We start from the raw sequence: 17,489 nt of genomic DNA on the forward strand, positions 1-17,489 counted from the left end.
GCCATGGAGTTTTGTGTGAGTGGGCCTAGAGGAGAGGTGATGGAGGAAACAACTAGAGTTCAGATAGGAGGCACAGGACGCAGATTTTGACTGTAATTCCTGATTGGGGCCACCATTTGGGAGATCGCTTTCTGTATTTGGTAAGAGGAGACTGCAGTTTGGATGCTTAGTGGAGCTGCAAATGTATGTAGCGTACCTGATATGGTGGTGTTGGCACCTGATCCACAATGGAGGGTCCCCAGCCTCGAAGAATAAGCTGCTAACATGGCTAGTTTGAAAGATTCCTGTCAAGTCTTAACGCCACAATTGGATCCAGCATCCACAATGCTGACAGCAATGCCAAACCGTATGTCAGAGTCCCATAATGAAGACAGGATTGTATCACGGCTTTGTAAAGATGCAGAAGGGTAGTGCAATCTGCAACCCAGCTAGTATTACTCAGGCAGTGAAGTGTATTAAAGTGCAGCCAGTACTTTCACTTAAGCTGGCGAAGATGGATAATCTACATCAGCCGAGCCGTGGAGACCAGTCCTAAAAAGTGATAAGTCCATCACATTGAGTAATTGGTCATTGAGGTAATGTTGTGGTTGAACGATATGATGCTAACCTAAGCACATGACACGAGTCTTGGCAGCTGAAAACCAACAGCCATGGATGAGCACACATGTTTACACCTTTCATATGGTGTCTTGCAGTCAACATTCAGTGACATCCACACTAGATGAGCAATAGTAGAGGCAAAAGTATTCAGCACACAAGGAGGGTGATACTGAGGACCCCACAGCTGCTGCTAGACCTTTTATGGCTACTGAAAAGAGAGGGCACTCAGTACAGACCCCTGTGGGACCCTATTTTCTTGGATATGGAGAGAACTGTTGGAGGCACCAACCTGAATCTAGAAAACACAATTAGACAAGAAGTTCTGGATAAATAAAAGGAGTGGATCCCGTAGACTCCACTCACGTATGGTGGGAAGGCTGTGTCACTGCCTTGTGGTGTCTTCAGCCTTTTGCAGGTCTAAGATGACAGCTAAAAGGTGTTAACATCAGGCGAGAGTTGTTTGGATGGCAGACTCCTTGAAATCCAGATTATGAGTAGTAGAATGACAATGGCGTAAACCACCCTGGGACTGAGCCAGAAGACCCCGAGACTCAAGGAGCCAACAGAGCTGCCAGCTCATCATGCATTGAAGCAACTTACAGAGAACATTGGTGAGGCTAACTGGGAAACAACAGTTTATCTCGAAAGGGAGTTCACCCAGTTTCAGTACTAGGATGATGATGCTCTGTAACTATCTTGAGGAGAAATCTACCTTGCTCTAGATGTGGTTAAAGGTGGCAAGAATATGGACACTGACACTCCACCAATAGGTGCTTGAGCACTTTGTTGCTGATGCGGTCTAGCCCTGGGGCTGCATCAGGGCAATGGGCTACGACACCAATTCCCACTTGCTGAATTGAACGTTATACGGTGCCAGGTGGCTTCTAGGTACAGATAACTGCTTTCACTCTACCCACTATTTCAGGACACAAAAGGTTGATTGATAGTTCTCAGATGCAGAGGCTCAAGCATAATGCACAGCAAAACATTCGGCAACAGCATCTGCGTCAGTGTAGAAACCACCATACTAGATACACCTGCAGATGTATGATGTCTGTAGTGACATCTGATCTTTGCCCAGACCTGTGAAGGTGTGTGGTCCAATCATTGGAACTTTCTATTCAGCTTTCTTGCTTCTGTCCTTTTTCTTCAGGCGGTGGTCCTGGGCATGGAGTCACTTAAAGGCAATAAGGTGCTGCACTGATGGGTGGCACTTATGGCACTGGAGAGCTCGTCTATGATCTCTTATGCCCTCTGCAATTGCTGATGACCACCAAGGTACTGTCTTCCATCAGCGCAATCTCAAAGAACAGGGGATTGCTAAATCTGCTACTGAAAGAATGGCTGTAGTTGTATTCTGAACTGCCTCATCTGTATCTCCTTGCAGTGGGGAACCAAGGGTGACAGCAGAGGCAAAACCATCCCAGCCAACGTTGTTGAAGGCCTATCTCAGCAAGCTTCCAGGGGACTTACACTAATGGAGAAAGAGAAAGATCGGGAAGTGGTTACTACCATACAAGTCATCGTGGACTCTCCAGTGGCTGGACAGCAGAAGAAGCTGGATGCAGATGGAAAGGTGAATGGCCGAGAAAGTTTCGTGCGCCACACTGAAGTGTGGGGGCACCAGTATTCAAGACACCGAGCAAGGTGGCGCAATGGTTAACATAATAGAGTAGCATTCGGGAGGACGACGGTTCAAACCCACTTCCAGCCATCCAGATTCAGGTTTTCTGTCATTTCTATAAATCGCTCCAGGTAAATGCTGGGATGGTTCCTTTGAAAGGACACAGCTGATCTCCCCGTTCCCTGACAATTCAAGCTTGTGCTCCATCTCTAGTGACCTTTATGTCGACACGACAACTTGACCTTTGTCTCTTGAATACTGGAAGGTAGATGGGGTTACCATCTACCTTCCAGCATTCAAGAGACAAAGGTCAAGTTGTGCCAGTGAGCTTTTGACATCTTTACCACCTCACAAAGGGTTATGAGCATCAAAATTACCCAAGATTAGGAAAGGTGGGAGGAGCTGAGAAACCAGTGCCAACAGTATGTTCCGAGACACTTTCACCATCAGGAAGGAGGTAAACACTTCAGATGGTAATATGAAATGCCCCTATCGTAACAACCACAGCCTACAAAGGTGTATTAAGAAGCACAAGTTCACTATATAGGGTGTCCAGGACATATGTGCAAACTCCACCTGACACCCTGTCATAGGCATTACAATTCTTATAATATCCTCAGTATCCACAAAGAGCCAGGATCCATGTTGCTGGAAGCCAAGTCTCCTGAAGGGCAATGCAGAAGGCAGGGGAAGTGCTTAAGAACTGTAGCTCAGCCAGGTGGTGGAAAAAACTGCTACAATTCCACCAGAGAGTAATGTTTACATACTGTGAGGCCACGAAGGGACCAAGGAGGCAGGTTATGCCCTAGAGTCATCTGCTGCCACTTGTTGAGCAATTATTGCATCAACACACACAGGTTCTAGGTCCCATTGTGTGTGAGATCTGGGGCTTCCGGGGCCACCATGATCTCCACCTCTGTCACAGGAGTGGGAAAGCTGAGATTTGGTGTGGCGTGGGGGCCATCATAATCTTTCTTGGAAGACGTCTTATCCTTTCTCTCTTTAGAGGCTTTGGATGTCTGCAAGGACTTTTCTCAATCAGTTTCAGGTAATAGTAAGAAGAGCTGGAGGAAGACTATTTGCCTCCTGCTGGGAGAAAGCGGGGGCGGCAGGGGGGGGGGGGGGGGGGACAATGTCCATGATGGATGGGAAGCCAACAATGATCCCAAAGTAGATGTTGGACAAGAACCAAGAGGAGAGGCCCCAACCATAAGTGGGCAGGCATGATCGAGCAGTCCTGGGGGCCCACTGTAGGAGGTGGTGTAATGGACATGAATACCATCGCCAAAGGGGGGCGACAATGTCTTAGTTATAGTGTAAGAGACAGTTATACATTCTGGATGCTACTGCTCTTACTACTTCTTGGCCTCTTCGTAAGTGAGCTCTCTCTGGTGAGCAGGGAGAATGTTACTTTCCACAGCTGACACAGATGGGAGGAGCGGTACAAGGAGTGTTTGCATGCAGCAATCGTTCACAATCCCTACAGATGGGGCTAGCATTGCAACATGAAGACACGTGCCAGAATTTGGAACATTTCAAGCACTGCACAGTTTCACATTGGATTGGTGTACCACCACCTTGACCCTTTCAGACAATGAATCCCCACCAAAGGCTAAGATGAAGGCACCGGTAGCTACACTGGTCCTTTGGCACCCTATGGACATGACTGACTAAGCGTACACCCTGCCACTCCATGTTGGCACGTTATAATCAGACTTCAAGACCAGGTCTCTGTGAAAAATGATGTCCTATTGTGGGTAGTGACATTCACTGGTATGTCACCCAGCTTGTTGCAACCTAACAGCACCCGTGACTGGGTAGGGGACGCTGTTTTGATCAAAGATGAAACACTATTTTAGAGATGGCTGCCACAAACTTTACCTTTATGTTCTTGACAAAGAATAAGGGCTATGTGGCCAAGAAGGAATCCCATCAATCTTGCAAACCAGGTATTGGGGGAATATTTCTCTGCTTGCCGCTTAGCGCTACATTCCTTCCATGGTCTAGCCAGGGAAGCTAACATTTTAGGGTTTTATTTATCTGCATTAAATGAGGATTGTCCTAGTGGGGCTGATAGGGCCATATGGCCACCAGCAGAAGGTAACTTCATCCTCTTCATTTGCAACTCATCAACCATGGTGCCACCCACTCCAAACGGGGCCTGTCCTCATGAGCACCATCCAGTCTCAGGAACAGCTACCTGGCCAGTAATCTGTTGTTTGGGGCCCCCATGCCCCAGTCACAATGCGCACATACTTCTTGACATATACAAGGAGCTTTCAGCTCAGGCACAAAGTGCGATCCCTGCATGGTTAGGGGGCTACCATCATATAGTTACTTGATGACCCTTCCGACAACGGGATGGCTACAGTGCTGGGTTTTAGGTATACTACCTTATTAAAGTGAAGGGTGCGAAAATGGGAAGGCACAAAGGTGGTGCATATACCACATAGAGCGACCTTCCCTGCACAATCCGCACTTCCGGAGAATTTTGAAATTTGTGGCATGCCAAACCCAACAATGGGGACCACATATTTATTTCATGGAAAGTTGCAGGAAACAACAGAAGTGGAAACTCAAGTTCCAAATCATGAACTAGTTCAGAGCAGGGTCTGCACCAAGGGAACCACCTGACAGAGGCAGAGGGAAAAGGGATATTGGAAGCACAAGTTTGTAGCACGGAAAGGGAGTAATGCTGTAAGGGTTGGGGCCCCACACAGTAGCCAAGCACGTACTCACAAGAGTTGAGCCCCCTGAGGGACTTTAGCTGGAATTCACAACATTCTGCCGACAAGAGTACATGAAAAATGGTGCATCACAGTTGTTACGAATCTGTCATGAAATATGGTATAACATTCTGGTGAAGTCCAAATAGTGTATCTCTATTACAAACTGCAGAAAAAAATTTGCAGACACACATGTACTGCACAGTACTAAGAATCTTGTCGCCCATTATTTTGGAACCTGCTAATCTTATTTGTTCACTCCATATACATTTATGAAATTATGATCATTCTAGACAGCAGACAAAAATTATTTGAGGAAGATCATTATAATTATTCATACAACACGAGAAATAATTTGATGCTATCCATCTATCAGTTGTAATCATATGCACAAACTTCAAAGTACATGGGGATGCCAATATACAATAAATTAATGAGCAAAAACATGTTTAATATGAAGCCAGAGATTCTAAAAATATGATTACAGTAAATTCTGCTGGAGAAATGCTACTATTCAGTAGAAGAGACAGATGACTAAATGATACTTTGAGCTAGGAGTAATTTAGTGTGATTTTTTAGACAACAAAATTTTATTACCACCACCATGCTGTTATCATTAGTTATTGTATGTTTATAGTGAAGTATTACCCAAATTTTGATGTGTTTTCTGTACATGAATCAATTGATTTAGATTATTTACATTCGAGACCAGCAAACCGCAATTCACAATAGGCATGCTAACTTACGGTTATTAGAAAGGAACACGCTCCATACAACACAGCAGAACCAATACGTCTCACCAAGGCTGTGGTTGGCTCAGTTGTCTCACTGTTTGGTAGCCCCATACCTGATGATAAAAAAATAAATTTGTCATTTAATGTATACCATTAAAACTTTTAAATTACTCTGAAGTTTCAAAAATATGTGATGGCATGAAATTGCTAAATTTGCAGCAAACATTTCTTACACCACCACATGAATGAAATCACTTATGTAACACCATATTATTGGAATAGAGGTTAATGTCCTTGGAACAAAGGAGTAACCAGCAAATAATGTCACAAACAGATGGAACTGTTTTTCTTTATACCTGACTATCGACCTACACCCAGCTTCTCGGGGTTGCAGTATGTATCTACAGCCAGATGACTTAATTGCAGATGTAATTTTGTTTATGGGCCATTGCACAGATTTATGATTAAAATCAACTGCTCATCATGACTTTCATATAACTAACTATTTAAGCTGTGTACTCCTGGACAGTTTATGCAGTATCTTGCAGTGGCCTCCCAGTAGTGGTAACTACTGCCAGTCTGGCACTGGTGTTGTGGTAGCCTTAGACCTGTGTCCACAAACCTTACTCATGAATAACTATCAGTGGAAACCCTATCAATATCTCTACAGCAGTTCCTGAGAATACCCCAAACACACAGACAGAAACTGAATCAGGAAATATTAATTTATCTATTATACAGACGATATGATACTGAAATCTTAACATATTCCCCTGTAAGTCACCTTTTTACAATCTGTTCAGTACTTTCTCTTACAACTATTGTCTGAAAGAGATAATTAGCATTTACTTAAGAAAACTGTCTGCCAAGTAAAACCCATTGCAATTATATTTCCAATCACCACTTGCATGTTCCACATACATCATCTTTCCACCTGAGAAAATTAGTTCCTTCCCTTCTGTTTCTAGTGTTCAGTAATAAAGTTGTCATTAAAAGTATCTCACTGTAATTGAAGTTAAGAGGTTGTTATGACCAACTGCAATCATACTTTTAACTTCAATGTTAACTATATACATACTGAAAGCTAATACATGAAATAAAAATAGAAACTTACTTTAATGGACACCATTCTAATATAACAATATTTCCTGAAGGAGGAAATATTTTCAAAATATTTTAAGGAACAAAGAACAGCCAGCTCACTCTATTAGTATTCATAACCATTCATATATGACAAAGTCTTTTCGGGTTATCAGCAGAGTCAGGGTGTCACACTGGCCACAGGCTGAAGCCCTGACTTGGCTGATAACCTGAGAAGACTATCAAAATTCACCTGCATTCCTATATATTCATATGGTATCCTATATATTCATATGGTACACAAGTTGTTTTATTGGTAGATTGCGGCCCTTTATATAAAGCTAACACTAGAGGAAGAGAAATGATGTAAGAAATGGATAATTAGATAATGTTACTTGCAAAAATATAATAACAAATAGTTTTAGAGTGTGGAAAGGACAACAGAGTCCTGTCAATCTCTTTCCGAGGAACACAATCCCAGCATTTGCCTGAAGTGATTTAGGGAAATCACAGATGTGGGTTTGAACAGTTGGCCTCTCGAATGCAAGCCCAGTGCAACTCGCTTGGTCAAATGGGTGTATGTGGCTAGTGTCTGAAAGCTAGAATGACAAAACTTTTAAAACATTGCAGCCTGCTGGTATTTTGGAAATAGGTCCAGATGACAAGATTGCAAAACAATCTTAGTCCATAGTTACTCAAATGGGCAATTAGTTATTCTTGCAAACCTTACACTTGAGTCACTTGTCACACATAAAAATGTAGCTTTGACAAATAAACCTTAGCCATGTAAATTGTTACCAATCAATACTTAAAAGTAACATGCACACATGCATGCATACTTTAAATATAAAAATGTGAGTTTATTTAAAAATATGGACCCAATTTAATTTTTATTCCTTTGGGTCTGAATATCTACATACCATTAAAGAAGAGGGCCAGACATTTCAATTACCGCCACTAGAGCACTGACAGTTGCATGAACTGCTAGAGTGCTCCCAATAACAGCCAGACAGTTTGCATCAATAGCATGTAAGATGGCTAACATGCAATGTAAGGTTTTCTGTCTTCTTGCATTCAGAAGAAATGAGTTGGCAACCTCTTTGCAGAGGACATTTCAACTGACTCTGCATTTAATTACCAACCACGAAAAGCATGAACTATTGGTTTAAGCAATTTTAGTAAACTCTATCGGTCTGTAAGGGACTGAGTACAGGTCAAATTCATGCGTCAAATGATGACATGAGACAAATTGAAGAAAGTTGTGTTAGTTGGTTGATTAAAGGGACTAGATTATTAAGTCATTAGTCTTCTGCCTCAGACAGGTCTACATGACTGTAGATTAAACATGTCCTACTGCACAAAGCCCAGGGGAAGAAACCCCAAGGTCTATCAAAGGTCCATGAAGGTTATATAAGAGGAAAAAGAAAGGGAGACATAGCAAGAAAGGCAGATGTGATGCCCTGTATAGGGAGCAGCCAGAAGCCCCTGAAGACATGGCAATGAAGGGACATAAACATCCCCCACCCCTCACTACTTATCTGAATACCACAATCAGATACTGTCTGGGAAAGATTAGCAACATTGACAGGACAAGAGAAGAACAAATAAAAGATGAACAAGTTGAACAGACTACATGGGAGGGGGGAAGAAGAGTAAAAGAGCAGGTTTAATGAGGATTGGTGTGGACCACGTAGCCCAGACAGATGCAACCTGGTCTGGGCAGAAGAGGCAACTGTGTTCTGCCAATCCCTCAATGGGCTGATAAGGTTTAGTGGCCCCCTTAAACAGAGTGGTGAAAGCCTCCCTTTACAAATAAAATGTAAAATTAAGTCAGCTGCTGAGGCATCGACTCTTAACACCAGGGGTACAAGCCAGGGAGTTAAGATCCTGCCACAGGACAGCTAGATTAAGACACTTCAGCAATGTATGGACCACCACCAAATGTGAACCACAACGACAGAGGGATGGGTCCTCCTGATGGAGGCGATGACCACGAGTCGGCCAAATATGGCTGATGTGGAGCCTGCAAAGAATGGTACAGTCTTTGCGAGAAGCCTGCATTGGGGACCTCCACAGATCTGCAGTCTCCTTTATCACCCATAGTTAGTTTTGTGAAGACAGAGCCGTTCTGTATTCCAGATACCTAAAACTTTATGGCCTAATACTGATCAGAGGTCTGTTTCCAGAATACCAATCTCTAGAGTCTTACTCATAGCCAGTTTGGCCAGACTATCAGCAAGTTCATTACCTAAGATCCCAAAGTGGCATGGGGTCCACACAGAGGTCATTTAGTGTCCACATTGGTCAAGGGCATACAGGGTATCCCACATAGCCATGTCCAAGGGAGGGCAAAGTTAACACTGGTTGAGGGCTTTCAAACTGCTCAAGGATTACAGACAGTCATGCAAAATACTTTTGAACACTTCTGAAAATTGTCTGAGTAGCTCACTCAGCAGCCCACACGCAATGGACCTTACAGCTCAAATAAGCCTCATCAACTCTATAGCTCAAAGCACTTTTTATCATCATTGTTGAGTAGCAGTAGTTCATATGAGGTGGTACAGAAATTGAAACCCCTTACAGATACTGGAAAAATAATGTAACTTTCTACACACTAATTACTGATGAAATGGTGTGACTGGCACCAAACAGGTCGCTGCAAAATAACGAGTTAACACATTCAGATCTGACTTCAGATGAGGTAGCACAAATTGCAGAATGAGAAGAATTTATCACTGCCACACAGAATGTACTTTTGGATGAGAGGAAGGTGGCAAAACTTAATGAGACCCCCACCAGGAGGGCAGGTCCCCCATCAAAGGCTATTCAGGCTTCGGCAACCATGAACAAGTTGGTCAGTTGAGCATAGTGGCAGGAGGTTCTCTAGCACCCAAATACCAGTAAGAAAGAAGGGCGCCCACAGAGGACTGTTCTCTGTGTGTGCCACAAGAGAAACACCATTGAGTTCATAGCAGGTGCAGAGTGCCTGCATTTCCAGCATCAGATTCTGTGCCACAGGAATGGCAGTTTTGTCCTGATTGCTGGTCATTATATGAGAAAATACACTGCCTCTATTTCATTTCAACTTTTTCAGCTTTACATTTGCCATGGCACTTAGCAGATGTGTGCAAGGAATGATGACAAGCAGTGTCATGGGATAAAGTTTCCATATTAGCCAACAAGTCTGCAAACACCTCAGCAGGCTTACAGCCACAATGTACCATAGCAGACTGAGATAGCTGGGTGTTGCATGATGTTTCAATTTGACACAGTAGCCTCAGCCAGTCTGAAAAGTTTGGATACTTATTACCAGTGGGTGCACGCACCCCTCAGCACCAAGCATGTTGTTGCAAAAATTTTGGATGCCAACTCACATTTCTTGTTGTCAATTCACAATTGGCAGAAAAATACTAGGATTTCATGATTTCACTATTTTTTGATTTAAAGTAGTCGATAAAGCTAACCTTGTCTCTCAGTAGTACCATTTTGGAACTTGGGAGGCAGGGATCTGGGTACAGACATCCATTTTGAGGTCCACGCAACACTAACAGTTTGCTGTTCCTATGTTGTCAAGCCAACCTCTTGCTGTTTGCTATACTGGAAAGTGAAGGTGGAGGTGGAGCTTGACATATGGCAGAATCTTGGGGTGGTGTCACTGGTTTCATCTAGCCAATGGGACACCTCATAATACAGAAACCAAACGCAATTTTAAACTTTGCAGTCATTTCAAGCACACTATCAATGCACAATGTGAAACATATGTTTATCCTGTACTGTGTCCTGAGGAGTTGCTGGCTATGTTGGCTGGCAGTCAGGATTTTTCCAAAGCCGACTTCAGGGATACAGAATTGGAGTTGACAGTGGACATCGAGTTATGGCGAATGTTAGTATTAAGTATTTCTTTTGGGATGTATCAGTTTAACCATTTGCTGTTTGTGGTAGCTTCAGTGTTTTCTTGAGCAACTTAAGAACATTCCGTGCTGCATCAGTTATTGAGACATTTGCGTTACTGGCTCCATGACAGAACAGTATTTGCAAACTTCATATGTGGTTTTTCTGCAACTATTGGACAATGGGCTGCTACATGAACTTTTTTCCTCTTAGAGTGCATTTCTTAGGGTATGGTAAGTAAGAATGGTATTTTACCTCAAGCAGAGCATGTTGCATAAATAGCAATTCCTGATAATATTATAGAGTTTACAGACTATTTAGGAAAAGTAAACTACTACACAAAATTCATTCCGTGCACTTGTCACTAATGAATCTGCTTCGTAATAAAGAAGTGAAGTTTGTGATATGAAGCATGTCACCTCTGCTACACACTGTGTTTGGCTTCTTTCACTCCCGGTAAGCCTTTTATTCAAGTTACCACCAACACCGCACGACTGCGATTTCTGTGCTCACACAGAAATCCCAATATCTCAAAGCATCCTGTTGTATTCACCTCTAAGGCCTCATCAAAAGCATGGAGAAATTACTCTCAGATTGAGACGTACGCACTCGCGATCATATACAGTGTAAAACTATTCCACATATTCTTGTACGGCACTAGGTTCCACCAGCCTACAGACCACAAGCGGCTCATCTCAGTTGTCCCCAGTCCTAGTTTCTGGAGAGAATTGCAGAATTTTACAGCACTGGCTCTCGTTTTTGAGTAATTACTGCTGTAATATTCACTACAGACCAACATCACAGCACAAGAACGTAGAATTTTTACTTTATTACTGTAAAGTCCAGACACCAATGACAGGCAGGAGGCAATCTGTTTCGCACTGGACCATAATTTGCAAAATACCCTCAACGAGTTTTCTTTGGTGGTTGGGAAGTCGCAGGAGCTACAAGTGAGGACCCTCTTGCGCAGCATTAATGTTGTGGCCGAGCAATGTTAGCTGAGAAATTTTCCACACAGGTTCATAATCAGTGCTCTGGACATATTTACAACTTTGTGATAGGCTCATTGTTGATGACATCTTACTGCTACCTACAGACCATAACTGTCACACTGTTATTCCACCATCATTGCAACAACACATTCTGTAGATGTTAAATGCATACCATGGCTGCTACATCACATGAAAGTGCTGGTCTAGCAAATTTTCTATTGGCCAGCAGTTGATTCCATTGCTGAGTACATAGTGTGTGCCTGTTAACTGTGCACTCACAAGCAAGATCCCACCACAAACATTCTCTCAATGACCAGTGCTGGAACACCAATGAGGCCGGATGCATGTGGACGTCACCAGCCCCTTTCTAGCACTCAAGTGGCTTCTGATGAGACCCCTTGTTTAATTTACCATGAACTACTCACCTGCCCTCCACAATGTCTCACGCTATAATTCTGACCTTAGCCATCATTTTCACTATCAAGGATGCACCACACATCTGAGTCACTGACTATGGTCACCAGTTCATGTCCGAGGATTTTGAAGTGTTTTGCTGCCAAAACGCAATTCAGCATTTGACCACCATTCTTTTCCTTCTGGCATCAAACAGAGGTCGAGTGGTTTATCTTGACACTGAAATCACAACTAAAGAAAATAGTCTCAGCAATATTTAGACGTGATAACCTGACAAGGTTTTTCATGTCTTACCAAACAACTGAAATCAACAGGTGCAGACTGCTGAGGCGCTGAACAACCATCAGCCATGCTGACTGACCTCTTGTCCCCAGTTCCACACGCATCTTGTCATCAAGTCATGCCACGGATCAGCAAGTTTCCACTGTCTGGTAATACATTTTATGGTAGACACACGGTTAGATGTAAGGCATTGTGGTAGGACATACGGGGTGACAACATTACGTCACTGTAGGTCAGCAGCACCTGACATTTCATGTGAACTAGCCATGCTCATGCAAAACTGAGTAGCCAGAGCTACAAATCAGACACACAGGAGCCCTTAGCACAGGCAGCAAGGACCAACCAAACCTTGCTCCCAGCACCAAGTAGCACCCAGGGCATCCAGAGGTCCCCCACCTGTGCATAATTTGTTATATAATTAATTTACACTGTTGCCTTAGAAAACAGCTGTACATTTGCCAGGAGGCGGGTGGTGGAAGGGGGGGTGGGGGGGGAAGAGGGAAGGAAATCTGAATCTGATGCAGGTTGAGTAGCTCCCTTCATCTTTACCACAATTGGCAGAAAGTGACCCTTAGTCCTCATTAGTTCTTCACCATCAGTCCCTGGTGGAGTGTCAACCCATTGTCAGCTCAAGACTTGCCAAGCTGATGAAACCTGTTAAATAATATAGCTATAACAAGTTTTAGGACCTTTATGTTAATAACTAATATCAGGCCTTGAAGCTGTAGTTCAGAGATCATGTTCTACTATCAGCTCCATTCTAAAAATTCTAGAAGGCTAAATAAACTTTTTCTGTGATTTTAACTAACTTACCTACATGCCTGCAAAATTAAGAAGATTCTAAATTGATTCATAACACTTATTAAATATTGCATGTCCAAGAAAGTGGCCCTTTAGAGACTGCTACCGTGTGCATAGGGCGGATGACAGCATGTGTTCCCCTGGCCGTCCGCACGCCACATATATAAATACAGTCCAAGAGGCAAGACTAGGCTTGACTTGACACCCAGCCATCATAAGATCTGCGTCAGTCAAACGCCGGAGTGCGCACTCCCTCAGATGACATCAGTGGGAGGCTGTTACAAAACCCTTATTTTCAGTAATAATAAGAAGTGAACTCTTGAGGATTGCACAGTGTCCTGGATCACTTAGATTTCACAAAAGTAACTGTTAGTGTGACACCCGGAATGTTAACAATTCCATGTGGCAAGTTGTGACTATTATTTTTCACTTTTGTGGCGAGCATTTATTTTGATTATCAGTGGTCAGGGCGAAAGGCAATTTGGTTGGGACTTGCCGTAGGTCACCTCTGAACTGCTCATAGTGCTGTTTAGGATAGAGATTTTACTGTCAGTATGAACATCATGAATATTTCAGTGTTGTGAATGTGAAACTTTACCAAATGTATAAATTGATTAGAAGTCAAAACCTTCATTTATAATCGTAGTCCTGATCTGAGCAAATAGAGAAATGAAATATTTATTTCACTGAACTGGACAAGGATGTGTACTTACAGACTGGGAACTATGGTCAGTATGGTCTCCATCACTTTCTGGCTGACCACAGGAATAGTTGCCAGGCTCTCGTAAAAGACCGCGAGCAATATTTACAACAATTCGAATTTCCTCTTATGAAAAATGAATATTGTAATTTGATTCTTACAAAGAAGAAGACATTATCCAGCCACTATTAACACACCTATTTATTTAAGTAAATAGCACCGTAACCAGTTTCGAACTGACAAGTTCATCATCAAACGGCTGTTCACAAGAATTACAAGATGATCTTTGCATAATTGTCAGTTTTCAATTTTATTCTTCCATTGTAGCAAAATATTCTTGGTGTGTTGGTGCCCTACGGTAGAAAACAGTGTTAGAAGTGCCCTATGTGAGCATAACTAACCTTGAAATGACTAAATACAGAGTAAACAAATATGTGAGGTTAAGTGGTTTTAGTACTTACATCGAAAATTCCACGCAATTTTGTTGCGATGTTGCAGGATTGTATTTTTGGAATTTATTTACATATCACCATATTGCTCGACGCGCAATATGGTGATATGCAAATATCTCTCTCTCTCTCTCTCTCTCTCTCTCTCTCTCTCTCTCTCTCTCTCTCTCTCACACACACACACACACACACACACACACACACACACACACACACACACACACACACACACCACAAAGTATTTGCCACATTTGAAGTTGACACAAAGATTGCAGTTTTACAAATACAACTCTGAGATATTACAATATACAGCTTACTTTGACTTCACAGTATGATTGGTTTTAAAGAATGGACATAATATAATGAAATTAAAACACAAAGATAAACCTTACCATTATGAGAATATAATGTTACAGATGAAGTTGACAGATGGAGTAACAAGCTTGTGTGAATGTTACTTACATAGTATTATATAAATACTGTGCTGTATACAGGGAGAAACATAGAGGTGAGATAAAATGAATAATACGACAGTAACAATTATATTAAGGTCATATGGCGCACTGACATTAATATGATGTTAATATAATTGTTACTGTCATATGGCGCACTGCCCCCCCCCCCCCCCCCCCCATGAACCATGGACCTTGCCATTGGTGGGGAGGCTTCCGTGCCTCAGCGATACAGATGGCCGTACCGTAGGTGCAACCACAACGGAAGGGTATCTGTTGAGAGGCCAGATAAATGAGTGGTTCCTGAAGAGGGGGGGCAGCAGCCTTTTCAGTAGTTGCAGGCGCAACAGTCTGGATGATTGACTGATCTGGCCTTGTAACAATAACCAAAACGGCCTTGCTGTGCTGGTACTGTGAATGGCTGAAAGCAAGGGGAAACTACAGCCGTAATTTTTCCCGAGGGCATGCAGCTTTACTGTATCGTTAAATGATGATGGCGTCCTCTTGGGTAAAATATTCCGGAGGTAAAATAGTCCCCCATTTGGTTCTCCGGGCGGGGACTACTCAGGACGACGTCGTTATCAGGAGAAAGAAAACTGGCGTTCTACGGATCGGAGCGTGGAATGTCAGATCCCTTAATACAGCAGACAGGTTAGAAAATTTAAAAAGGGAAATGGATAGGTTAAAGTTACATATAGTAGGAATTAGTGAAGTTCGGTGGCAGGAGGAATGAGACTTTTGGTCAGGCAAATACAGGGTTATAAATACAAAATCAAATAGGGGTAATGCAGGAGTAGGTTTAATAATGAATAAAAAAAATAGGAGTGCGGGTAAGCTACTACAAACAGCATACTGTGGCCAAGATAGACACGAAGCCCACGCCTACTACAGTAGTACAAGTTTACATGCCAACTAGCTCTGCAGATGAAGAAATTGATGAAATGTATGATGAGATAAAAGGAATTATTCAGGTTGTGAAGGGGGATGAAAATTTAATAGTCATGGGTGACTGGAATTCGACAGTAGGAAAAGGGAGAGAAGGAAACATAGTAGGTGAATATGGATTGGGGCTAAGAAATGAAAGAGGAAGCAGTCTGTTAGAATTTTGCACAGAGCATAACTTAATCATAGCTAACACTTGTTTCAAGAATCATAAAAGTAGGTTGTATACATGGAAGAATCCTGGAGATACTAAAAGGTATCAGATAGATTATATAATGGTAAGACAGAGATTTAGGAACCAAGTATTAAATTGTAAGACATTTCCAGGGGCAGATGTGGACTCCGACCACAATCTATTTGTTATGAACTGTAGATTAAAACTGAAGAAACTGCAAAAAGGTGCTAATTTAAGGAGATGGGACCTGGATAAACTGACTAAACCAGAGGTTTACAGAGTTTCAGGAAGAGCATAAGGGAACAATTGACAGCAATGGGGGAAAGAAGTACAGTAGAAGAAGAATGGGTAACTCTGAGGGATGAAGTAGTGAAGGCAGCAGAGGATCAAGTAGGTAAAAAGACAAGGGCTAGTAGAACTCCTCGGGTAACAGAAGAAATATCTAATTTAATTGATGAAAGGAGAAAATATAAAAATGCAGTAAATGAAGCAGGCAAAAAGGAATACAAACGTCTCAAAAATGAGATCGACAGGAAGTGCAAAATGGCTAAGCAGGGATGGCTAGAGGACAAATGTAAGGATGTGCAGGCTTATATCACTAGGGGTAAAATAGATACTGCCTACAGGAAAATTAAAGAGACCTATGGAGAAAAGAGAACCACTTGTATGAATATAAAGAGCTCAGATGGAAACCCAGTTCTAACCAAAGAAGGGAAAGCAGAAAGGTGGAAGGAGTACATAGAGTGTCTATACAAAGGCAATGTACTTGAGGACAATATTATGGAAATGGAAGAGAATGTAGATGAAAATGAAATGGGAGATACGATACTGCGTGAAGAGTTTGACAGAGCACTGAAAGACCTGAGTTTAAACAAGGCCCCGGGAGTAGACAACATTCCATTAGAACTACTGACAGCCTTGGGAGAGCCAGTCCTGACAAAACTACCATCTGGTGAGCAAGATGTACGAGACAGGCGAAATACCCTCAGACTTCAAGAAGAATATAATAATTCCAATCCCAAAGAAAGCAGGTGTTGACAGATGTGAAAATTACCGAACAATCACTTTAATAAGCCACAGCTGCAAAATACTAACATGAATTCTTTACAGACGAATGGAAAAACTAGTAGAAGCCAACCTTGGGGAAGATCAGTTTGGATTCCGTAGAAATATTGGAACACGTGAGGCAATACTGACCCTACGACTTATTTTAGAAGCTAGATTACGAAAAGGCAAACCTACATTTCTAGCATTTGAAGACTTGGAGAAAGCTTTTGACAATGTTGACTGGAATACTCTCTTTCAAATTCTAAAGATGGCAGGGGTAAAATATAGGGAGCGAAAGGCTATTTACAATTTGTACAGAAACCAGATGGCAGTTATGAGTCGAGGGACATGAAAGGGAAGCAGTGGTTGGGAAGGGAGTGAGACAGGGTTGTAGCCTTTCCCCAATGTTATTCAATCTGTATATTGAGCAAGCAGTAAAGGAAACAAAAGAAAAATTCGGAGTAGGTATTAAAATCCATGGAGAAGAAATAAAAACTTTGAGGTTCGCCGATGACATTGTAATTCTGTCAGAGACAGCAAAGGACTTTGAAGAGCAGTTGAAAGGAATGGAAAGTGTCTT

The 17,489-nt window shown here is 42.3% G+C and overlaps 1 protein-coding gene across 6 annotated transcripts in view; it reads right to left on the reverse strand.

The window, feature by feature from the left end:
• LOC126236808 (UDP-sugar transporter UST74c-like) overlaps positions 1-17,489 on the reverse strand; it is a 159,846-nt gene that overhangs the window by 19,946 nt on the left and 122,411 nt on the right. For all 6 annotated transcript variants that reach the window (XM_049946404.1, XM_049946400.1, XM_049946402.1 and 3 more), the window contains one exon: positions 5,697-5,797. In XM_049946404.1, coding sequence (XP_049802361.1) covers positions 5,697-5,795 — 99 coding nt within the window. In that variant the 5' untranslated portion in view covers positions 5,796-5,797. The remainder of the gene's footprint in view (positions 1-5,696; positions 5,798-17,489) is intronic.

This window comes from Schistocerca nitens, chromosome 2 (assembly GCF_023898315.1).
Source record: "Schistocerca nitens isolate TAMUIC-IGC-003100 chromosome 2, iqSchNite1.1, whole genome shotgun sequence".
Classification (NCBI taxonomy): domain Eukaryota; kingdom Metazoa; phylum Arthropoda; class Insecta; order Orthoptera; family Acrididae; genus Schistocerca; species Schistocerca nitens.